The following is a 26,032-nucleotide window of genomic DNA, read 5'->3' on the forward strand; positions in this document are numbered from 1 at the left end:
CAGGTTTTCTTGCTCTGTTACCATAGTAATGACGTGTAACTGCCATCCCTACAACACTGGCCATACTGGATGCACTGCAACCAACCGACTACAGCCAAACATAGTGGTGATCACATGACCTGCCCAGGCAGGTGCGGGACATGTGGACATGTGACCAGCAGCCATCTTCTGTTCTGCGACGGACCGCGCGGAGGAAATCAACGGACTGATTAAAGGGCCAGTAGCATTTTAATTCTTCATTACAGTCTATGTCAGCAGCATTTTTCTGCTAAGGGGAGAAAAATTTTAAATAACAACTAATTACATATTAGCTTATATTTTGAGTATGCATTTGCATATGCATTATGCTGATTCCTGGAATACCCCTTTAAGTGAGCTTGCTACATTGGTATACATTTAATGGAATAGTAAAAGCTATTATTAGTAGCAGGACATTCTAACAAGTGCTGAAGAAATAATAGCAAAACCTATTCAAACAAGTCAATAAACTTGGGAAGGCAATTGTTATTGCAGCCGGGCTGAAAAATCTCCTCAAGGCACAAAACACTGAATTATAATGATGATGGTATTACTAGTCTTAGGGGGAAATTGACATCAGAATATGATTTTAAGGTTTTATAATGGGGAAAAATTGTATTTATCTTTTATTTCATTTTCATTAAAAATGGTTACAAGGTTGAATGATTATTGTCTTTAAATAAGAAATAATTTTTTTCGGATTACATTGAATAAGTGGAAAATGTTCAATGTTATCTTCATAACATAAGATACTGGTTGGAGAACAATCTTTATCTCTTTACCGCTGAGGAAGTCTCCGAGAGGAGACGGAACGCGTGGGGAGCCCTCCACCTTCTCTTCACCTACTTCTACCCCTATGATTTGACACATGGACCCTGACTTGTCCTTGCATCACCAGACTTGTCCTATTCAGTAATGTATGATGGTGTTTTCATTCCCCAATATGATTTTGAGACTGCTTGGATGGACTGTGCTTAGAATGACCTTATTCTATTATATTTGCATGACCTATATGTTTTGCATCTCTATCCTACATGGTTGATTTACTATTTGATATATACTTATATGGTGTTTACTAGGATGGGTAGTTGTACATATAGAGAAGGTGTGTTGTTGATTAGCCCTGTCTGGCTAATCCAACTAGGTGTTGGTTATATGTACTCTTGTAGATTTTTTAGGTAATTTTAACATGTCCATTTTTTGTCAGGAGACTTTCTAATAAAGTAATACCTGTTGCCTTATTAACACTTTCTCTTTCCTTGTCGTATTGGTTGCAGAACATCTGTTATGTATTAACCAAGTACATTTTCATACTGGTTCTCCTGGGCAAGTGTTTATTGACCTCATTAAGGACATTACAACAGAGTGATAGGAAAAGGGGATGAAATGTGTAACTAAACAGCTTTTATTTATACATAACATACATATTTTCTATGTGCATCAATTCATTGGCTTTTTATTAGCAGCAAAGCTGAAAATGGCTGAAAAACTCATGATTTCCCATCAGCTTTCAATTCCCTTTCTGTCAGATACTGTTCAGTGAGTCAGTTTTTCAAGTAATTTTTGTATTACATTTCTGTTTTTTTCATATGTATAATATAAATGCTTCATGTGGCCTATTTTCCGTACAGCAATGGATCAGTAAAAAAAACAACTGTACATCAATAGTGTGAAGGTTCTGTTTGGTTTAGGTTTTTTTTTTTTTGCTAATCCAAATATTTGAATGGGGTAATGTTCAAACATGTGTTATTTTTATGCACACTTATAATGTCATTGTATGCTCTATTTTGTTGTGTGTGAAGAAACTCATTGAGGGAGACATATGAAAAGTGTTGCAAAGTAGAAAAGTGCAAAGTAAGACTAAACTATTTTGGGCCAAATTTTTTAAGGTGTCTAATGCTGGATGATAAATCTGGTGTACGCCATGTCACATTTGTGTTACTAGTTACATGGTGTAAAACTCTTAAAGGAAATCTGCCATCAGGAATCTACTTACTTAGTAGATCCAGACGTTAGATTCCCCAAATGTAACTCATCCCTGCACACCATTAATTATTTTCTAAAACCTAGCCTATCTGTTTTAATAGTTTGTTTTATTTATATGCTAATTAGCTGGAGAGACTACTGCCTCTGTGATCTCCTGGGTCAAAGGGTACCGCACACCCCAAGTAGCCTTGCACATCCGGCCCCCGGCTCGTCCATGCCACCATGGCCCCCGCACACACAGTCACTCCTATAGTGTCGCAGGCAACGAGAGCGGCATTTATTATAGGCAGTTTGGGCTGTAGCCCAGGGCCCAAAATTTCTATGGGGCTCATGGCCACCCAAACCACCTACAGAATTTTATACTGAGAAGGACCTACACCCATGGAATCCTCATACATCAGCTCCTGCCTTCGATACACATATACAATGAGCCATTTCAGGACCTTTGAAGGTCTTCCAAAGGTCCTGAAACTGCAGCTTGAAAACAGCAGAAAGGATGGCTCCCCCATTCCCCAAGAAGCTTGATTCTATTAAATGTAGCAAGTAATTCCTGACTTGTAAGGACTATAATATTCATAACCCCCAGGTTCCATGGCAGTCTTAATCCACCCCTGGCTTTCACTTCCCTTAATGACGGTGTTCATTTTCTATCTTTCTATTCATAGATTTTGCTCAGCTTATTTGTGGCGGTTATCTTGGACAATCTTGAGCTTGATGAAGACTTGAAGAAACTTAAGCAGGTGAGCTATTCACTGATGTTTTTCGCTTGCATAGACATGATGGAGGAGATTTATAAGTTCTTTATGCTAGTTTTCTAGTGCAGAAGCACTTAAATAATCATATTTTTTTGCACACTGAAAGAAATTGAGATTACTCTTGTGACTACGCAATGTGGCCATGGAGGGGCCATGAAGGGGTCACGTCACTGGTAGAGAGGGCCACAGGTGGGTTCACAGGTTTTACGCAAAACTACGGTTGGCAGAGCCTGGTGTAGTTTTGAACGGCGGTGCAGCGGATGGATCGAGAGGTCTAATCCTCTTGACAGAGTATGGTTTTTATCATATGCCAGTGCAAGATAATTCCCTTCAATGTATTTTGTCTAACAGGATAGTTAATTCATCGGTTCCATCCAATTTATACTGACTTATGATAGAAGCGTTATAAACTTCTTCCTTAAAAAGAGCAAAATAGCCTTCTTAATATCATGTTAGCCATGTCTTAATAAACATGTAAGTAGTTCCCTGATACTTTGTTCTAAATTTCAAATTTGTTTTAAGTTACAGATAACTTTGATTATTAAATGGTGATTAAGTTTTCAATAAGCTTTGCCTAAACCAAAAGTAAATACAAAAAAAATTTTAATATATTTTATCAGAGCAAAGGGCCCCCCTTGAATTCCATTTTGCTGAATGCAGCAGACAAAAGCTTACTGAGGTGTTAGATTACATGGATGATCTATGGAGAAGGAATGGTAAAGCCTAGACTATAGTGGATAGTGGCTTACCTGCCACTGCAACAGTGGGCACTAATTTTTACTTGACATTCTCTATACTACATTGTCCATGATGCTCCAAAAAATCCAAAAGTCGATCGTCCACGTAGACTTCATTTTCCATGAAAACATTATCATAATAATCACATGAAGTGTACAATCCTCAGCAGATTTTTTACACTTCTTTTCTGGTAAAACCCTTGGTTATTGTATGCTACAAAACCCTAATATACTGCAGATCAATACATTTCCTATAAATATAATGTCACTTTATCCAAAAGCATTACTTTAATAAGTTCAGAAAGATGTATGCTTTGTTCTAATATAATGGGTCCCTCAATGTCCAGCAAAAGATAAGGACATTGAGATCCTACTTTGTATTAAAGGTCCATTTCTCATGGGTTAATTCATAAATAAACATTCATGACCCCTCATTGATGTCTCATGCAATAATAACATAAGACAATAATGCCATTAAAAAGTGTGCATATATTATACATTATATCTTTTCTGCAAGCCCAAGGTCAGTGGTGGTGAACCTATGGCACGGGTGCCAGAGGTGGCACTTGGAGCCCTTTCTGTGGGCACTCAGGCCATCGCCCCAGTTTCACCAAACAGGACCAAATTCACCAAATCTTCCTGCAGTCCCAGGCAACTTAAGAGATGCTGCTCTCAGCGCTATTTTAAAGCGACACTTCATTCGCTGTTTGAAACTGCAGGAAAAGTGAGAAGGTGTTGACAGAACTTCATAGTCTTTGGAGGTCCTCCGGCTGGACCCACCATTCTTCCTGGAGAGAAGCTACAGTGATGGTCTGAATTTGCCCACCTTCTTTCAACTGCATTGGTGGCCTTAGGAGAGCCAATACAATTGAATGATGTTGAAAAACAGGTAGCAATAAGTTACTGCTTTAAATGCCTTGTTGGCACTTCATGGTAAATAGTTGGATTTTGGTTGTAGTTTGGACACTAAAAGGTCTCTAAAAGGTTCACCATCTAGGTTGTGCATAGTATAGCATCTCAGCACCCAACCCATAAGCAGGTGTGGCATCGTTTCTGAAAAAAAATCTAACGCATTTTTCTAACGCTGTATAAACCATTCATCACATGAATAAAGAGATATAAGAAATGAAGATTTAAACATTCCCTTAACACAGTCTGCACTGCAAGCCAGCAAAGTGTTATTTCTGCCCCCTCTCCAAATGCCTCTGTGAGTGAAGAATAACAGGTGTGCATGCACAGTTGTTTTTCTCAGCTTCTCTTAGCGGCACTGTCTGTTGCCGGTGGTATAAAAACATTTGTACTTAATACTTAAAAAATACTTGTTGACTTTAAGCTAGAGATACTGGTGTGGGTAGTGAGATTGTAACTATCATCATTCAAAGCTCACATTTAGCTCTGACAATGTTTTCATCTGGTATTAGTTGCTGAATATTATTTGATATTTGTTGTCTTCTGGTCATAGAAATAGATGAGAAAACCCAAAAAGGACTCCCCTCTAGGGTTGAATGGTATTATACAAAGTATACTTGGTGTTTACCTGTTAGATGCTGCCAGGTCTAGTCACTGGCCCGTGACTGGAAGATTTTTAAGCCATAACAAGCTAGACAGGAACCCACTCAGTATATAGATAGCCCTAGCATGTGCCCACTCAGTATGCAAACAGCCCCAGCATATGCCCACTCAGTATATAGATAGCCCCACCATGTGCTCACTCAGTATATGGATAGCCGAGGCATGTGCTCACTCTGTATATGGATAGCCGAGGCATGTGCCTACTCAGTATATGGATAACCTAGGCATGAGCCCACTCAGTATATAGATAGCCCCAGCACGTGCCCACTCAGTATATAGATAGCCGATGCATATGCCCACTCAGTATATATAGAGCCCCTGCACGTGCCCACTCAGTATATGGATAGCCGAGGCATGTGCCCACTCAGTATATGGATAGCCGAGACATGTACCCACTCAGTATATGGATAGCTGAGGCATGTGCCCACTCAGTATATAGATAGCCCCAGCACGTGCCCACTCAGTATATAGATAGCCGATGCATATGCCCACTCAGTATATATAGAGCCCCAGCACATGCCCACTCAGTATATGGATAGCCGAGGCATGTGCCCACTCAGTATATGGATAGCCGAGACATGTACCCACTCAGTATATGGATAGCTGAGGCATGTGCCCACTCAGTATATAGATAGCTAGGGGGCTGAGTGGGCATGTGCCCCAGCTATCTATATACTGAGTGGGCATATGCCCACTCAATATATGGATAGCCCCAGCACATGCTCCATCTTTCCCTCTTTCGGCCTGGGTGCATCAATATGACGCTGGAGTGTCGGGGATCATATAGGAACTATTTATGGGGGGTAAGTGGGGTACTGTGAGCCTTTCGCCCCCCCCCTTTTGATTAGAAAACAGAGGGGCCCTTGAAAACAGTCTCTCTAGACCACCCATGATGGCGGCTTTGGATGCTGTTGTCAGACCTGAACGTGGCAACTAAACATTTTTGCTGCATGGGCTCAGAGGGTCCCATGGCTATCCCTCTCCCACTCTTTCACACCCTAGAGTAATGTTGCAGTTTATTGCATGAACAAGCTGACCCCGTAGAGTTCAAACAGGAAAGAAATACATTAAAAAAAAAAATAATAATTCATTAACAAAACATATCTTACATGTGTAACCCAATGGACAGTGGGACGCTATACTTGCAATACGTTACCATGTGAATAAGGACAACTTAAAGAAGTTCGGTGATGTATAATCCCTTATTATATTGAGCTATGAAAATAAATGTGAAGAGTTTTTTGCTATAATAGCTTGTAGAAGGATTTTTTGTGCAGTTGTGGTGAAGGCTATGGGAGCCTTCCTGATTGTATAACCGGAGTATAGTGTCCATGAAGGTTTCTTATTGCTTATTTTTTGTGATGCTCTTGTCTATTGCAGAATCCATGAGATGAAAATAAGGATTAGGGAACATCTTTAGAACAAGAATTATGATAAAATTTTATATGATATAACTTCAGATAAATGTAACTTCAGGGGTCTACAAGGATGGGCAATTACCCAGATGTCTTTGGGAATCCAAGATGGTGATCTGGATTTAACCTGTACTCGTTAAATGGAAGTTTCGGGTTAGGTAGTTTCTTATAAAATATAAGCATAGAGATACATGCAACTTCCAGAATTTTTCATCTGTCATGAAAGCAGAGGGAAATATTTATCAGGGCTTCTGTGCCACATCAGCTTATAGCTAGCACTTGCAATTATTCTCTCCAATCCACCACTGGTGTGAAGGGGCATGAAGTGGTAAGGGGGCGCCAGCTGAATTTATTGGGGTTGAGATGATCGCTGTGCAGGACCCCGCCAGATACTTCAAGAGGGCAGAGCCTCTTGATATATCCGGGTGCATCAGATCAGCGGCGGGGCACGAGTTCCGACGTATGATAAATAACCGCCATAATCTCTATGCAGTGATAACATTTGTATTCTAACCCTAAACAACTAGAAGATTATCTTCCCTTAGATAAGAACATCATATGAGTGGCTATAAATGTCATACATGTATATTTCCACTGTATGTATGTATACTCATCACTATGCTTCAACACACACAATCTGTATATTGAGAAACTAGGCATTAGAATAGTGCTATTTAGCTCAATAATAATAATTATTATTATTTAGCTTCACATTTATCTAATTTAACAAATTATTAAGAATATTTACAAACCATAGATAGCTACATTAGCTATAAATCAATGATATTAAACCTGTTTATACAAAGTGGCCTTTTATTATTTACTTACGGACAGAAGAAAATCCTGTCTGTATACTGCATACACAGGAAATAAACGGGGACTGAACCCGGCCACCCCTGCACCTAGAAGAAGCCGAGGCGATTCAGCGACACACATAGATTTAGATACAGCGCAGGGCATGATCTAATGTAAGATAGTGCAGTAGAGATGAGCGAACATACTCGTCCGAGCTTGATGCTTGATCGAGCATTAGCGTACTCGTAACTGCTCGTTGCTCGGACGAGTATTTCGCCCGCTCGAGAAAATGGCAGCTCCCGCCGTTTTGCTTTTTGGCGGCCAGAAACAGAGCCAATCACAAGCCAGGAGACTCTGCACTCCACCCAGCATGACGTGGTACCCTTACACGTAGATAGCAGTGGTTGGCTGGCCAGATCAGGTGACCCTGGGATAGACTAGCCGCTGCCCACGCTGCTGGGATCATTCTCTGTCTGGATGCCGCTAGGGAGAGAGCTGCTGCTGGTCAGGGAAAGCGTTAGGGTGTTCTATTAGCTTACTGTTAGGCAGGAGTGAATCTAAAAGAACCCAACAGCCCTTCTTAGGGCTACAATAACGTTATAATTTTTTTTTTTTTTTTATTTGCAGCTAGTACCATATTGTGAGGAATTTGCAGGGGGACTTGCTACCGTTGTGTTTAGCTCTTAGTGACACACATATCCACCTCAAACACCAAAGTGGGAAAATTTATTAGGGGTTTGAGTAGAATTAGGCACAGTCTGCCAGTTTCTTTTTATTTTACGTTTATTGTTTTAATAACTCAGTGTCATCTCATCTGGCATAGTAGTGTGCTGTAATACTTGGCTAGAAAATAGCGATATGAGAATACAAACGGCTTAATTACGCCTACAGTAGCGTTATATATATTTGATTTCTGGTTGATCTGCTGGTGGCTGTAGTTGTTGCAGTGCATCTACTAGTAAATTGTGAGCAATTTGGAGTCAGACTTGCGACCACTGTGTTTTAGTGACGCACATATCCATCGCAAAGACCGAAGTGGGAAAATTTATTAGGGCCCGGGGTTGTATTTCAATTAGGCACAGTCTGCCATTTCCTTTTTTATTTTACGTTTATTTTTTTCATAACTCAGCGTCATCTCATCTGGCATAGTAGTGTGCTGTTATACTTGGCTAGAAAATAGCCATAGGAGAATACAAACGGCTTAATTACGCCTACAGTAGCGTTATATATATTTGATTTCTGGTTGATCTGCTGGTGGCTGTAGTTGTTGCAGTGCATCTACTAGTAAATTGTGAGCAATTTGGAGTCAGACTTGCGACCACTGTGTTTTAGTGACGCACATATCCATCGCAAAGACCGAAGTGGGAAAATTTATTAGGGCCCGGGGTTGTATTTCAATTAGGCACAGTCTGCCATTTCCTTTTTTATTTTACGTTTATTTTTTTCATAACTCAGCGTCATCTCATCTGGCATAGTAGTGTGCTGTAATACTTGGCTAGAAAATAGCCATAGGAGAATACAAACGGCTTAATTACGCCTACAGTAGCGTTATATATATTTGATTTCTGGTTGATCTGCTGGTGGCTGTAGTTGTTGCAGTGCATCTACTAGCAAATTGTGAGCAATTTGGAGTCAGACTTGCGACCACTGTGTTTTGCGCTTAGTGACGCACATATCCATCGCAAAGACCGAAGTGGGAAAATTTATTAGGGCCCGGGGTTGTATTTCAATTAGGCACAGTCTGCCATTTCCTTTTTTATTTTACGTTTATTTTTTTCATAACTCAGCGTCATCTCATCTGGCATAGTAGTGTGCTGTAATACTTGGCTAGAAAATAGCCATAGGAGAATACAAACGGCTTAATTACGCCTACAGTAGCGTTATATATATTTGATTTCTGGTTGATCTGCTGGTGGCTGTAGTTGTTGCAGTGCATCTACTAGCAAATTGTGAGCAATTTGGAGTCAGACTTGCGACCACTGTGTTTTAGTGACGCACATATCCATCGCAAAGACCGAAGTGGGAAAATTTATTAGGGCCCGGGGTTGTATTTCAATTAGGCACAGTCTGCCATTTCCTTTTTTATTTTACGTTTATTTTTTTCATAACTCAGCGTCATCTCATCTGGCATAGCAGTGTGCTTTCATACTTGGCTAGAAAATAGCCATAGCAATAGGATAGCATCGTTTGGTTTTAAAAACTAAAAAACACAAAAAAAAAAAAAAAAAAAGTTAAAAAAAAAATTCAAATTATAACTCTCATTTTCAAAATGTTTAACCCGAGGGCTAGGGGTAGAGGACGAGGGCGGGGACGTGGGCGTCCAACTACTGCAGGGGTCAGAGGCCGTGGTCCTGGGCGGGGTGAGACACCACCTGCTTATGAGGGAGCAGGGGAACGCCGCAGAGCTACACTCCCTAGGTTCATGTCTGAAGTTACTGGGACTCGTGGTAGAGCACTGTTGAGGCCAGAACAGTGCGAACAGGTGATGTCGTGGATTGCCGACAATGCTTCGAGCAATTTGTCCACCAGTCAGTCTTCCACGCAGTCCACCCATGTCACCGAAATCGGCACTCCTCCAGCTCCTGCACCTCAGCCTCCTCCCCCCCAGTCTGCCCCCTCCCAGCAAAATTTGCCATTTGAACCGGCATACTCTGAGGAACTGTTTTCTGGACCCTTCCCACAGTCACAAACCACTTGTCCGGTTGCTGATGAGCAATTTTCCGATGCCCAGGTTTTCCACCAGTCGCAGTCTGTGGGTGATGATGACCTTGTTGACGTACTGGAAGAAGTGTGTAAAGAGGTGTCCGACGATGAGGAGACACGGTTGTCAGACAGTGGGGAAGTTGTTGTCAGGGCAGGAAGTCCGAGGGGGGAGCAGACTGAGGGATCGGAGGATGATGAGGTGACAGACCCAAGCTGGGTTGAGAGGCCGGGTGAACACAGTGCTTCTGAGACGGAGGAGAGTCCTCGACCAGAACAGGTTGGAAGAGGCAGTGGTGGGGCCAGACGGAGAGGCAGGGCCAGAGCTGGTGCATCAGCGCCAAATGTGTCAACTAGTGAAGCTCCCGTGGCGAGGGCTCCTGCGGCGAGGGCTAGATTTTCAGAAGTCTGGAGGTTCTTTAAGGAAACACCGGATGACCGACGGACTGTGGTGTGCCACATTTGCCAAACCAGGATCAGCAGGGGTTCCACCACTACTAGCTTAACTACCACCAGTATGCGCAGGCATATGAATGCTAAACACCCCACTCAGTGGCAACAAGCGCGTTCACCTCCGGCCGTGCACACCACTGCTCCTTCCCCTGTGTCAGCTGATAGTCAGCCCCCTGCCCAGGACCCTGCCACAAAAACCCCATCGTCGCCTCCACGATCCTCCACAGCATCCACCAGCGTTCAGCTCTCCATATCCCAGACGCTGGAGCGGAAACGCAAATATAGTGCAACCCACCCGCACGCCCAAGCCCTTAATGTGCACATCTCCAGATTGCTAAGCCTGGAGATGCTGCCCTATAGGCTAGTAGAGACCGAGGCCTTTCGCATCCTCATGGCGGCGGCCGCCCCTCGGTATTCGGTCCCCAGCCGCCACTACTTTTCCCGATGTGCCGTCCCAGCCCTGCACCAGCACGTGTCAGACAACATAATCCGTGCCCTGACCAACGCCGTTTCTGACAAGGTCCACCTGACCACGGACACGTGGACGAGTGCTGCCGGGCAGGGCCACTATATATCTCTGACGGCACATTGGGTTAACTTGGTGGAGGCTGGGACCGAGTGTGACCCTGCGGCTGGTCATATACTGCCGACGCCGAGGATTGCGGGGCCTACCTCGGTCCAGGTGTTTGAGGCCTACTATGCCTCCTCCTCCCACCCCTCCTCCACCTCCTCCTCCGAACGACCATCCGTGGGCATGGCGCCATCAGTCGGTAGCTCTAGGCACAGCAGCAGTGCCGTCGCTAAGCGACAGCAGGCGGTGCTCAAACTGCTGAGCCTAGGCGATAAAAGGCACACCGCCCAAGAACTATTACAGGGCATCACGGCGCAGACTGATCTGTGGCTGGCACCGCTGAACCTGAAGCCAGGCATGGTTGTGTGTGACAACGGCCGTAACCTGGTGGCGGCTCTGCAACTCGGCAGACTGACACATGTGCCATGCCTGGCCCATGTGTTAAATCTGATAGTTCAGCGTTTCCTCAAGACATACCCCAATCTGTCTGATTTGCTCACGAAGGTGCGCCGCATCTGTGCGCATTTCAGGAAGTCCAGCACAGATGCTGCCACTCTCAGGGCAGCGCAGCGCCGCCTCCAACTGCCCGCTCACCGACTGTTGTGCGACGTGCCCACGAGGTGGAATTCAACACTGACCATGTTATCCAGAGTTTACCAGCAGCGCCGAGCGATTGTAGACTGCCAGATGTCAACTTCCACCAGAACTGGTAGTCAGGTCAGTCAGCTTCCTCAAGTCTACAATGAGGAGTGGACGTGGATGTCTGATATCTGTCAGGTGCTGAGTAACTTTGAGGAGTCAACACAGATGGTCAGTGGCGATGCCGCCATCATCAGCCTCACCATCCCGCTGCTTGGCCTGTTGAAAAACTCTCTGGTCAGCATGAAGTCGGAAGCTTTGCGCTCCTCACAAGAGACGGGGGAAGAAGATTCCCTTGTTGATAGCCAAAGCACCCTTAGGTCTGTTTCTCAGCGCATATCGGAGGAGGTGGAGGTGGAGGAGGAAGAGGAGGAGAATGTTGGCGAGACACAAGAGGGGACCATTGTTGAGTCCTTCACTGTTGAGCGTGTATGGGCAGAAGAAGAGGAATTGGAGGAGTTGGAGGAGGAGGAAATGGACAGTCAGGCCAGTGAGGGGAGCGAATTCTTACACGTTGGTACTCTGGCGCATATGGCAGATTTCATGCTAGGCTGCCTATCCCGTGACCCTCGCGTTCAAAGAATTTATTCCAGCACCGATTACTGGGTGTTCACTCTCCTGGACCCACGGTACAAGCAAAATCTTTCCACTCTCATCCCTGGAGAGGAAAGGAGTGTGAGAATGCATGAATACCAGCAGGCCCTGGTGCACAAGCTGAAACAGTATTTCCCTTCTGACAGCGCTAGCGGCAGAGTGCGTAGTTCTGCGGGACAAGTAGCGAGGGAGAGTAGGCGAGCAGGCAGCTTGTCCAGCACTGGCAAGGGTACGCTTTACAAGGCTTTTGCCAGCTTTATGTCACCCCAGCAAGACACTGTCACCTGTCCCCAGTCTCGGCAGAGTAGGGCTGATCTTTACAGAAAGATGGTGAGGGAGTACGTAGCTGACCATACCATCGTCCTAAATGATCACACAGCTCCCTACAACTACTGGGTTTCAAAGCTGGACATGTGGCACGAACTGGCGCTGTACGCCTTGGAGGTTCTTGCCTGCCCTGCCGCTAGCGTCTTGTCCGAGCGGGTTTTCAGTGCAGCTGGTGGCATCATCACCGATAAGCGTACACGCCTGTCGACTGACAGCGCTGACAGGCTGACGCTTATCAAGATGAATAAAGCATGGATTTCTCCTAATTTCCAATCTCCAGCAGGTGAAGGAAGCTCAACCTGAATAATTTATCCACTCCTCCTCCTCCTCCTCATTTTCCTCCTTCTCCTGCTCTTTGTACAGTAAAGCAGAGGAAACTGGCTATTTTTTGACAGGGCCCACTGGCTCTACCTATAGTACTTTATGCATTTAATTTTTCTGGAGGGCCACCGACCCGGTCCTCTGTTTTAAACAATTTTTGGGAGTGCCACATACAGGCACTCAATCTATTCCATTTTTCTGAAGGGCCACCTACCTGCTCCTCTGGTTTGAAAACTTTTTTGGACTGCCACATACAGGCACTCAATCTATTCCATTTTTCTGGAGGGCCACCTACCTGCTCCTCTGGTTTGAAAACTTTTTTGCACTGCCACATACAGGCACTCAATCTATTCCATTTTTCTGGAGGGCCACCTACCTGCTCCTCTGGTTTGAAAACTTTTTTGGACTGCCACATACAGGCACTCAATCTATTCCATTTTTCTGGAGGGCCACCTACCTGCTCCTCTGGTTTGAAAACTTTTTTGGACTGCCACATACAGGCACTCAATCTATTCCATTTTTCTGGAGGGCCACCTACCTGCTCCTCTGGTTTGAAAACTTTTTTGGACTGCCACATACAGGCACTATCCAAATTAAATTGTCTCCATAGCAGCCTCCACACGTTGTCTCCATTGCTTCCTCCAAAAGTCGTCCATATAGCTGCCTCCATACATCGTCCCTTTATCAAACGAGGTGTGTCAGGCAGAAATTTGGGTTGTTTTCATGGATTCCACATCAAAGTTGTTAACTTTGTCGCCACCCAGCTGTGTTATCCACAAAATATACTGGCAAACTTTTATCATTTACCAATATTATTTCAGCGCTTCTTGCGCTTCTGTTTACATTCCCCTCACCCGCCATATCCTAAACTTATAAGAACGCCACTACACTTGATCTTATACAAAAGGTTCTTAGAAGTGCTGTTTGGGGAGTAGCCTAGAGACACGGGCTTGGATTGGCGAAAGCTCGCCTGGCAGCGGAGCGCCAGCTCCATGCCAAGATCCAACTAACATAGTTTTAACTGCAGCACCTTTAATCTACTACTAGTTCACTGCCTCCATACATGGTCCCCTTATCAAACGAGCTTTGTCAGGCAGAATTTTGGGTTGTTTTCATGGCTTCCACAACAATCTTGTTAACTTTGTCGCCACCCTGCTGTGTTATCCACAAAATATACTGGCAAACTTTTATCATTTACCAATATTATTTCAGCGCTTCTTGCGCATCTGTTTACATTCCCCTCACCCGCCATATCCCAAACTTATAAGAACGCTACTACACTTAACTTGGTGCACGCTGGGACCGAGTCTGACCCTGGGGCTGGTGATATACTGCCGACGCAGAGGATTGCGGGGCCTACCTCGGTCCAGGTCTCAAAGGCCTACTATACCTCCTCCTCCTCCCACCCCTCCTCCACCTCCTCCTCCTCCGAATTACCATCCGTGGCCATGGCGCCATCAGTCGGTAGCTCTAGGCACAGCAGCAGTGCCGTCGCTAAGCGACAGCAGGCGGTGCTCAAACTGCTGAGCCTAGCCGATAAAAGGCACACAGCCCAAGAGCTATTACAGGGCATTCCACATCAAACTTGTTAACTTTCTCGCCACCCTGCTGTGTAATCCAGAAAAGATACTGGCAAACTTTTATCATTTACCGATATTATTTCAGCGCTTCTTGCGCATCTGTTTACATTCCCCTCTCTCGCCATATCCCAAACTTATAAGAACGCTACTACACTTGATCTTATACAAAAGGTTCTTAGAAGTGCTGTTTGGGGAGTAGCCTAGAGACAGGGGCTTGGATTGGCGAAAGTTCGCCTGGAAGCGGAGCGCCAGCTCCATCCCAAGATACAACTAACATAGTTTTAAGTGCAGCACCTTTAATCTACTACTAGTTCACTGCCTCCATAATAATAATAATAATAATAATCTTTATTTATATAGCGCCATCATATTCCGTAGCGCTTTACAAATCATAGGAAACAAATACAAATGTAATGTAACAGAGCACAACATTTGTATGGAACAACAGGAGTGAGGTCCCTGCTCGCCAGAGCTTACGGTTTATGAAGATGATGGGGTAACACGAGGTAAAAGAATTTTTAATGGTCAAGCCATTCTTCTTAGGGAATAGAACAAAATATAATAAATGGAATTGCTGTCGCTTGAACCACTCAGCCGTCACCAGGTCCAGGGTGAATGGGACTGCATAGAAGTCTGGTGCCTGTTGGTTGATGGATAACAGATGGGAGGACGACACAGGACGGGTTAGTAGAAGAGTTAAAACTTCATGCAGTTAATGAGTGTTATAGGCTTGCCTAAAGAAATGGGTTTTAAGAGCACGTTTGAAACTTTGGAGGTTAGGTATTAGTCTGATAGTCCGGGGCAGAGCATTCCATAGAATTGGTGCAGCTCTAGAGAAGTCTTGGAGACGCGAGTGGGAGGTCCGCACTAGGGTAGAGGTTGATCTAAGATCACTGGCGGATCTAAGAGCACGGGTTGGGCGATAGACTGAGATAAGAGAGGAGAGGTAGGGGGGTGCAGCATTATACAGAGCTTTATGGATGAGGGTTATTATTTTAAACTGTATTCGAAAGGAGACTGGCAGCCAGAGCAGCGTCTGGCATGAACTGTAGGCATACATGGTCCCCTTATCAAACGAGCTGTGTCAGGCAGAATTTTGGGTTGTTTTCATGGCTTCCACAACAAACTTGTTAACTTTGTCGCCACCCTGCTGTGTAATCCACAAAATATACTGGCAAACTTTTATCATTTACCAATATTATTTCAGCGCTTCTTGCGCATCTGTTTCCATTCCCCTCACCCGCCATATCCTAAACTTATAAGAACGCTATTACACTTGATCTTATACAAAAGGTTCTTAGAAGTGCTGTTTGGGGAGTAGCCTAGAGACAGGGGCTTGGATTGGCGAAAGCTCGCCTGGCCGCTGTGCGCCAGCTCCATGCCAAGATCCAACTAACATAGTTTTAACTGCAGCACCTTTAATCTACTACTAGTTCACTGCCTCCATACATGGTCCCCTTATCAAACGAGCTGTGTCAGGCAGAATTTTGGGTTGTTTTCATGGCTTCCATGTTAACTTTGTCGCCACCCTGCTGTGTAATCCACAAAATATACTGGCAAACTTTTATCATGTACCGATATTATTTGAGCGCTTCTTGCTCACCTCCTTTGGTTCCTCTCTGCCACCCATTGGTTTGAAGCCTGAGTCCATTTAGGGTATGTCGCCATGCCACTCTCTAGCCTGCCGCTGCTGCCGCTGCCTCTGCATGAAGTCCCCTATAGTGTCAGGGTCAATTATTGGATGTTTTAGATGCTATCTAGCTTCATTCTGTCACTCTGTCATGGCCATGCTGTTGCCCATAATTTTGGCATAATGGTGCGATTAAGCAGCCTCAGAGGCATCCATGCATGCTGCCCCTGCTGTTTCCTGTCCATTTCCGTGGTGTTTCCATCCTTTTCTGAGGTTCCCAGGTGTTTGGCCAAGCTTCCCTGTGCAGAGCCTTGGTCCCCTTGAAAAATGCTCGAGTCTCCCATTGACTTCAATGGGGCTCGTTATTCGAGACGAGCACTCGAGCATCGGGAAAAGTTCGTCTCGAATAACGAGTACCCGAGCATTTTAGTGCTCGCTCATCTCTATAGTGCAGGCTTTGTTAATGTTTGTGGTCACCAGACGGGCATCGCTTCCTCCAATTCTAATAGTGTCAAATTGTGCAGATGTGCTTATTCAATAGTCTCATTCAATAGTGTGCTGCTGTAGCCGGGCACATCTTGTGTGGAGCATACCACCGCTGCACTGTACGCTACACCAGCTTAGACAAAGTGTGTTGCCCTGTCTTTACAGACCAGACATCTCGATCTGCTCCTTTATGAGCTCCCGATGCATTGCTGCATCGGGACCCAGTCGGCCTTCCATGTGTACTCCCTCTTGCACTCTGTGCAAGCAGTAGGAAGACGAAGTGCATTTCTTGTGGAGAATATTATTAACAATAAAAACACTTATTTTATAGGGGATTTCTCCACAGCGTATTTGCAGCTGTACACACAGTAGCTGCATCTGTTAATGTATTCAATTTGGATGTTGCCTAATGGTTTTATAAGATAATACACAAGGCTATATGTAATTTTATTTATATGAAATAAAGGTTATGTTTTATAATTTATGGCATTCACACCTTTCCCCTATCCCTAATCTTTTCCAAATTGCTACTTAATCGCTATTTTGCAACAGCTAAAAATTTTAATACAAAAGTGATCAAAAGGTCATACAGTTCCCATAATGGTGTCAATGTAAAGTCCAGATCATACTGCAAAAAATTCACCTTACGTAGCTCCTTTCACCAAAGGATGAAAAAGTTATTGGTGTCAGAATATGGCGAAAGCGAAAAAGAAACTTTTGCACAAAACATTTTAACTAATTAAAACATAATAAAACTTACATAAATGTGGTATCTTCATAATCATACAACTCAAAGAATGAAGTTGAGGTATCATTTAGAGCGCACAGTGTCAGCCATAGGTACACACATAGCTCAAATGATTTTTTTCATCAATTTCACTGCATTTACATTTTTTTACCAGCTTCCCAGTTGGAATATTAAATACTGATGCTAGGAAGTTCGATTTGATATGCAGAAAACAGGCCCTCATAGAGCAGTTATGGATTCCTGAATGTTGGGAGCAGAAAATGAAAACATGAAAATGAAAAAGCACCAGGTCTTTAAGGGGTTACTATACATTTGGGTCACTATATTTGCAAATCCATATTACTATTCCATATCACTATTCTGGAAATATCAAGCTGGCGATAGGTTCCCCTGGTTCACTTGTCTCTGTAGAAAAATCCTTTTCAGTTAACAAAGAAATAGCAGATTGGCTTCATCCACTTCTAATGCTGAAGTAGGTCGGAGACATTTCAGATATATTATTTGAGCATATAGAGGAATCATGCTAGATTCTATGTGAGCCGTACCATTGCATAAACAGCAATTCCCTAATATATATACTCATTATTAGAATGGTATTATTTAGAAGCAGTGTTCTGATTACACAGCAGGAAAGCCCCACTGAACATAATTCGCAGGTCTTACGTTGTTAGCCAGTCATCAGACACATGCTGCTTTATGACAGCCTGTGTCTGCAGCTCTGTAGGGATTTGAATTGCTCGCTACCCTGCAAGCTTATTATAGAAACACTTCTACTTTGTAAAGGATATATTAGGGAAATTAGGTAGAAGGTGTTTATGCAGTTACATATTTGTGCAAGTTATCATTCTTGGATATGGTCAACATCCCACTAACATGATATCCATTTATGATAATGTAGCTACAAAGTATAGTTGTTGATGACAAAAACCGTGGAAAACCCCAGAACAATGGATGTAATGATACATTAATGTTAAACACTTATAAAACCAAAAAGCCTTTCTTATTTGCTTAGGAGTGATATATGATTAAAAGAGTCATTTTAAGTAAGCATCATTGTTTTTAGTGTTCATTTAGCTGTGGTATTAATTGCAAATTGCCATATGTTGGGAGCGCAATCCAACAGCTGAGAAACTGCTTTTCTGGTTTGTTTTGTACATGTTTCCAGTAAGTAAACTTCATTTAAATTGTACTTCTGTATGGAAACCAGATGGCAACAATTAAACTGCAGTGGGGAATCTATTGGTGGTCCGCAGCTTCAAAGGCTTTTACACTCTATGAAAAACATATTAACCCCTTAACGCTCTGCGCCGTAGCTCTACGGCGCAGAGGTATAAGGGATGTATGAAGAGGGCTCACGGGCTGAGTCCTCTTCATACAGAGGTGGGGGTTTTTGCATTTTGCACAAAACCCCCACCGCTAATAACCGCGGTCGGTGCTTGCACCGATCGCGGCTATTAACCCTCTAAACGCCGCCCGCAAAGTCGCGGGCGGCGTTTAAAAGACGGCGGCGCGCGGGCGCCGCCATCTTTTTTTCGATCGCCACGCCCCCGAACGTCATCGGGGGGCGGCGATCGGTTACCATGGTAGCCTCGGGTCTTCTCTTGACACGAGGCTACATGGTTTATGCAGGTTCGTTACAATGAGCCAGTGGCTCATTGTAATGTAAGACCTGCAAAAACGCCATATATTGCAATACTGTAGTATTGCAGTATATGGTAGGAGCGATCTGATCATCTAGGGTTAATGTACCCTAGATGGTCTAAAAAATAGTGAAAAAAAAAAGAAAAAAAAAAGTTTAAAAAATAAAAAAAATTAATAAAATATTAAAAGTTCAAATCACCCCCCTTTCCCTAGAACGGATATAAAACATAACAAACAGTAAAAATCACAGACATATTAGGTATCGCCGCATCCCAAAATGCCCGATCTATCAAAATATAAAAACGGTTACGGCCGGCGGTGACCTCCGAGGCGGGAAATGGCGCCCAAATGTCCGAAATGCGACTTTTACACCTTTTTACATAACATAAAAAATGAAATAAAAAATGATCAAAATGTCGCACAGACCTCAAAATGGTAGCAATGAAAACGTCGCCTCATTTCACAAAAAATGACCCCTCACACATTTCCGTGCGCCAAAGTATGAAAAAGTTATTAGCGTCAGAAGATGGCAAAAAAATGTTTTTCTTTTTTGTACACATTCGTTTAATTTTTGAAAATGTATTAAAACACAATAAAACCTATATAAATTTGGTATCACCGCGATCGCACCGAACCAAAGAATAAAGTAGGCGTGTTATTTGGAGCGAAGAGTGAAAGTCGTAAAAACTGAGCCCACAAGAACGTGACGCACGTGCGGTTTTTTTTCAATTTTTCCACATTTGGAATTTTTTTTCAGCTTCGCAGTACACGGCATGTTAAAATAAATAACATTACGGGAAAGTAAAATTTGTTACGCACAAAATAAGCCCTCACACAGGTCTGTACACGTAAAAATGAAAAAGTTATGGATTTTTGAAGTTGGAGAGCGAGAAATTAGCCGAAAAACCCTCCGTCCTTAAGGGGTTAATATAGTAATTGTAGTTGAAAGCATTCTGTAAAAAAAAATAGATAAAAAGGATTCAGCCCTCTGATTGATGGAATGCTGCCTTTGACTTTGTAACACATTGCATAAGAGCATCAACTAACTTGGTGAAGCATGATGCAAAAAAGTTTTTCTAGTCAGAACACTGCTACCTTTTAGAAGCTCCCTATAATCAATACCCAACTTTTAAGAACTCTTGAGACTTGACTACATGGTAAAGATGTCTCATTTACAAGAAAGCATTTTTAGAAAAACCCAAAGAAAATATATTTCAAATGGAAGCCTGTATTATATTTAACACCAAGTGGCTAATTGGACAAAGTAAAAAACAATTGCCTCTAAACCTATACCAACCAACCAAAATATTTCACATTTAGAGGAATCACAGTAAAAAAATTGTGTCTTTATTATTCATAAAATATTAAAACATCACAAAATATATCTACATGGCATATATGCACCATCTGGACCAGACCCCTATATACTATAATGGATCACACAAATAATATGGTTAGCCTACATAATATACATACACAAATCCATCTCTCGTTCCCACCTACCCTTGGGAGAATAATAAGCCTTATATAAACCCAGGGAGAAATAATTTAACAATATTAGTAACAATGCCTATATCATTCTCAAACAGGGAGTAACTATATGACCACACCTGGTAAAAACCCAAAGGGGGGAATGAAGAGATCCACGAGATCCATGTACACACCCAAAGATTGTTGCAGATAAAATCCTACATCCATTGTTTAGAAGTTTGTTAAAATATCCTTTATTGCAATCAGTCGTGATTCATGAACATACCGATTAGACTAAGTTTACACCTGTGTCTTTGGCAATATAACTCAAACAAAACGCTTAGGATTTGCCTTATGAAGTATCTACTGTTGTGGCATGCTCATGGCAGCCATTTCAGATTTATTCAAAGTAGATATAAGAGCTTCCCCCCTGAAATAACACTTAAAGGGGTATTCCCATTTCAAATCTGACCATGGTCACACAGGTGCATGGGTCGTTATATATCACACAGCTCTGATTATTCTCTGCTACTAACGAGAGCTGTACACCTGTGTGACCATGGTCAGATTTCTGTCCCCTGGAAATAAACAGTGAAGCTTTCTATAGCAGCACAGAAAGCAGAGATCTAGAAAACGGTGAGGAATTTATAAAGAAAGTTTATTGGAAAATTGTATAATTTTTCATTGTACAAACAATAACATTAATTTGCTGAAATGGGAATACCCCTTTAACTGCTGAGATTTAGAGAATCTGAATCCACTGTGTTTAGTTGAACCCTGGGGCCACGGAGGAAACCCACGCAAACACGGAGAGAACATACAAACTCTTTACAGATGTTGACCTGGGTGGGATCCGAACCCAGGACCCCAGCGCTGCAAGGCAAAAGTGCTACCCACTCAGCCACCTAGCCACCCATACTTTATTATAAAGTGAAGTAAAAAGGTAAGGTGATACCATATGGAACAGCCATTCATAGGTGCATGTGGACAAGACTTTGGCCACATACTGTACATTAACCGCTAGTTTACTGTGGCAGAATACAACCTAGGAGCAGAGTAATGAGGTGTGCAATAGCACCCTGTTCAATTTATATACACTAAGTACAATCGTCAACGATCGTCAGTATTGTCAGGTCCTAACTTGGATTCCTGAGAAAACCCCTTTAATTTAACCCCTTAAGGACGCAGCCATTTTGTAGCTTAAGGCTCAGCCCGATTTTTTGGATTCTGACTTGCGTCTCTTTATACGGTTATAACTTTTGAACACTGTTACTTATCAAAGCGATTCTGAGATTGTTTTTTCCCCACATGTTGTACTTCATTTTAGTGGTAAATTTTGGCAGATAAGTTTTGCATTTATTTACAAAAAAAAAGAAAATATGATAAATTTTTGGAAAAATTTGCCATTTTCGAAATTCAAAATCATTGCGTTTTCAGGCAGATCGATTTACCACCTAAATAAGTTGCTGAATAACATTTCCCATTTGTCTACTTTACATTTTCATAATTTCTGAAATGTCTGGATAATTTATTTTGATGTCACGCGGCTTGCAAATAGAATATCGCTTTTCCGGATTTTCAGAATTGACTATTTTGGGGATAAATACAGTTTGGAATGAAATTTTACATATTTAGCATCAAAACCCCCTATATAACCAACCCATTTTCAAATCTGCACCCCTCAAGCTATCAGAAACAGCTTTTACGAAGATTGTTAACCCCTTGAGATCTTCATAGTAATTGAATCAAAATGGAGGTGAAATTTAGAATGGTCATATTGTTCCCTTATACGTTCATTTAGCCCTAAAATTTACACATTTCCAAAAGATAAAAAGAGAAAACCCACCATACAATTTGTTCTGCAATTTCTCCTGAGTACAAAGACCCCCCACATGTGGCTGTGACTTGTGTTATGGGGGCACAGCGAGGTGCAGAAGGGAAGGAGGGCGCTGCAGCTGCCAGGATTTTAGTTTCCTCATTGGCCCCTTTTGAAGGCTATAAAATTTTCGCTTTTTCGTTATTGAGGCCATGTGATGCCATTTTTTTTGCGGGATGAGATGCTTTTTCCAATGTTACCATTTTGGGGTTTGTATCACCTATTGTTGAAAATTTAGGAACGTTTTTTGAGGACAGGAGTAGAAAAGCATCAATTCTGTACTGGATTTTTTACTTCTTTTTTTTTTGGTGTTCACCGTATAGACTAATAATCATGTTATCTTTATTCTATGGGTTGATACGATTACGGGGATACCAAACATGAATATATTTTCTTACGTTTTACTAAATTTGTCAAACAAAACCCTAATGTGGGGAAAAATCTATCATTTATGTATTGCCGTCTTCCAAGTGGCATAACTTTGTTACTTTTTTGGCTACGGAGCTGGTTGATGGCTTGTTTTTTGCGGGACATGTTGTACATTGCACCAGTATCATGTCGCAGTACATATGGTTTTTTGATCACATTTTATAGCATTTTTTGTGGGATTGAAAAGGTAAAAATCATAATTTTTGGAGGGTTTATAACAGTTTTTTTTTACGGCGTTTATCGTGCGGGTTCAATAATGATTTACTTTTATTCTACCGGTTGTTACGGACGCGGTGATACTATATATGTGGGGTTTGTGTTATGATTTAGACTTTTTTTTGAGTTATATGTCTCTTTATATGTTTTGGGGGTTTGGGGCATTTTTAGTGATTTATGACTTTATTTTTTTATTGAATAACTTTTTTTTTTACTTTTTCACTTTTATACCATGGGACATGAAGAAGCAATCATCTGATTGCTTCTTCATGATAATATTCTGCAATACTCATGTATTGCAGAGTATTATCAGTGTCAGCCTATGCACTTGCATAGGCTGGCACTGTGCCAGTAAGATGACGTCACAGACGCCATCTTACTGGCAATTCTTGCAGGTAACTCTGGGGTCCAGATCGGACCCCAGAGTTACTATAGCAACGATCGGCGCACCCCGAAAACGGTTCGGGGGGGCCGATCGTGGGGGAAAGATCCCCCAGATACATGTTAGATGCCGCGGTCGCGCTGACCGCGGCATTTAACGGGTTAAGCACCCGCGATCGGAGACAACTCCGATCGCGGGTGTTACACTGGGGTGCCGGCTATCAGTCACAGCCGGCACCCCGTCTTTCCCGATGCCGGTTCGGCTCAGATCTTGAGCCGAACCGGCATCAGCTCAGCGTCCGATATATCGGACGCTGAGCGCTAAGTCACTGCGCTCAGCGTCCGATATATCGGACGCTGAGCGTTAAGAGGTTAAGGATAAGAACAGCACAGGTTTAAGAATGCCAGGGAGGAAGCAGATTGGAGTTTGTAGCTGCAGTAGATGGAACTATTTAAGGTTTCAATTGCTTATTGCAATCTTGGGAATTCAATTCTTGTTCCTAATTTCCAGGTGAAGATAGAAAGGGTAAACAATTATAATGTGCTAACATTTCCATTATCATCTTTTGTTAACGTCTATGAAACCATATTCCAAAAAAAAAAACATTTCTAACATTTCTATTCAGCCTTGAAATGCGGATTTTCATTTCCTGCGATATCTCCTTCTTTTGTCACATCTTTAGTAATTACATTTTCTTTGTGTAACATCAGTTCTATTCTTCTTTCTTCAATTATGCCATCCATTAAAATATGAGCAATACCTAATGCCGGAATTGCTACCTGCAAATAAAGTGATTTTGATACTAATCCTTAGCATTGCATATAAATTTTCTGTTCCTTTATTGCTAATAGTGCTTAAAGAATTACATTTACCTTCTTTTGCATGTAATCAATGTCTGTATTATAATCAATGTGTACAAGAACAATTTATTTGATTGCAAAAAAAAAAAATGAAATGTTGGCTTTGATTATAATCAGACACTACAATCGCTACTAACCACTGACGTGAATAAAAGCACCTATGCTGAGCGATATTATGGTATTAAAGATTTAATCTGTACATTTATGGATAATCTACTGTACATGCAGTCTGTGTATAGTTTGTGCCGCTGTATTCTCTAAGAAAAATTATTATTTCCTGCAGGTTGCTGTATTGATTCTGAATAAGGTTTTTCATTCATGGTTATTAATATTATTAAAGATGTTGTGTTCTCAGAGATCATATCACTCCCAGCGCTCCAGGTGTAAAAAGCATATTTTTCTCAGATAAAATATGATCAGACTGACCATTTACCTGTCCTTCCTGGATAAAATATGCAAAATAGCAATCCTGTATGTGCTTCAGTAAAAAAAACTCTCCAGTATCACATATAGATCGCTGCTTTGTAATGAAGAACCTTTAAAATGTATACAAGATGTATATGATGGGGTTCTAGCCTTTAGAACCCCAATCCACCTGAGCCAGCAACTATTAAGGGAGTTATAAATGTCAGCCATCTTGGTATATTTGGAGGAAAAAAAAATGCATAAACACAAAGAAGAGAAAGGTCTGCAAGTACGCTGCATAATTCCCCCTTAGTTTTCCCCCTCTCCCCTTAATATTGTGCCCCCAGCTACCGTGATATTCTATACAATCCTTATTGATGGCACGTCAATGTACCTTAACTCTACCAGGCTGTCACTATGTGGAAATTGCAGATTGATTGAACCCTTCTCAATGAAATGTTAGTGTAGAAGCACAGAAAATGCCCCCAAGAATATGGAAAAATATGGGGAGAATGGTATAAGTCTACACCAATTATTCCAGTAAGTTTTAGTATTTTTAGGAATCAAAAATGTGTATATATTATGTGTATATATAGTATAATACTAAAACATCTCCATATATACATAAAATAAGATAAAATAAGATGACAACAGTTTATCTAAATCACGTTATGTGCACATTTATGTCATTACATACACTGTGGATGCATAGATTCTAGTGTATTATGTCCACAATCTGACAAATTATAGTCCGATATGTCAGAAAATTTAGCCATAAGTATGTCCAGGTTATAAATTCAGCAAAGTTGGCAATAAAATGGAAAATCCAGGTTTCACATTCAGCTAGATCACCTGCTCATTGTAGCTATACATATATACCAATGTTGATGGATTTCCTCATAAACATCATAAAGTTATATAATCATTATACTCACTGCCCTCATAGTTCCCTGTCATCCCGGAGTGTGAGTTTAGAGTTCTGGCAGTGAGTTGGATCGTGCACAGCATGACTTTTGTGGCGCACTACAAGAACTGCGATGGCTTAAAGAGTAACTGTAAAGGTTTTTTTCCCCCAAATCAATAGCTCTTGGGATGTAAAACATTTTTGCCTATCATCTTTGTTAACTGCAGTAGTTTCTTTGTTATTCCCCTCAGATTACCTCAGTGCTGCAATAGCTGGTTCCTCTCCCTCTGCTGATAAGCCCTATGTATCCATACTTTGTTTACACTCTGTTTCTTAGTTGGTTTCATCAGATTGGAGGAGCTGCTGCTCCCTGCTCACAGTGTATGTAGAAGGGCTGCATGTGTCCAAGACATGTGTCCAGATCTCTTCCACACAGAATACTTAAGGTACAAGATCTCTCTGTTGCCTATCAGTCCCTCCATCCCAATCTGTCATTCTACAGAACTTTCTCTGTCAGTCTCT

At 42.1% G+C, this 26,032-nt stretch overlaps 1 protein-coding gene across 2 annotated transcripts in view; it reads left to right on the forward strand.

Annotated features, from left to right (window-relative positions):
* Window positions 1-26,032, forward strand: part of NALCN (sodium leak channel, non-selective) — a 306,335-nt gene that overhangs the window by 184,308 nt on the left and 95,995 nt on the right. For both annotated transcript variants that reach the window (XM_072135500.1, XM_072135501.1), the window contains one exon: window positions 2,670-2,744. In XM_072135500.1, coding sequence (XP_071991601.1) covers window positions 2,670-2,744 — 75 coding nt within the window. The remainder of the gene's footprint in view (window positions 1-2,669; window positions 2,745-26,032) is intronic.

This window comes from Engystomops pustulosus, chromosome 2 (assembly GCF_040894005.1).
Source record: "Engystomops pustulosus chromosome 2, aEngPut4.maternal, whole genome shotgun sequence".
Lineage (NCBI taxonomy): Eukaryota > Metazoa > Chordata > Amphibia > Anura > Leptodactylidae > Engystomops > Engystomops pustulosus.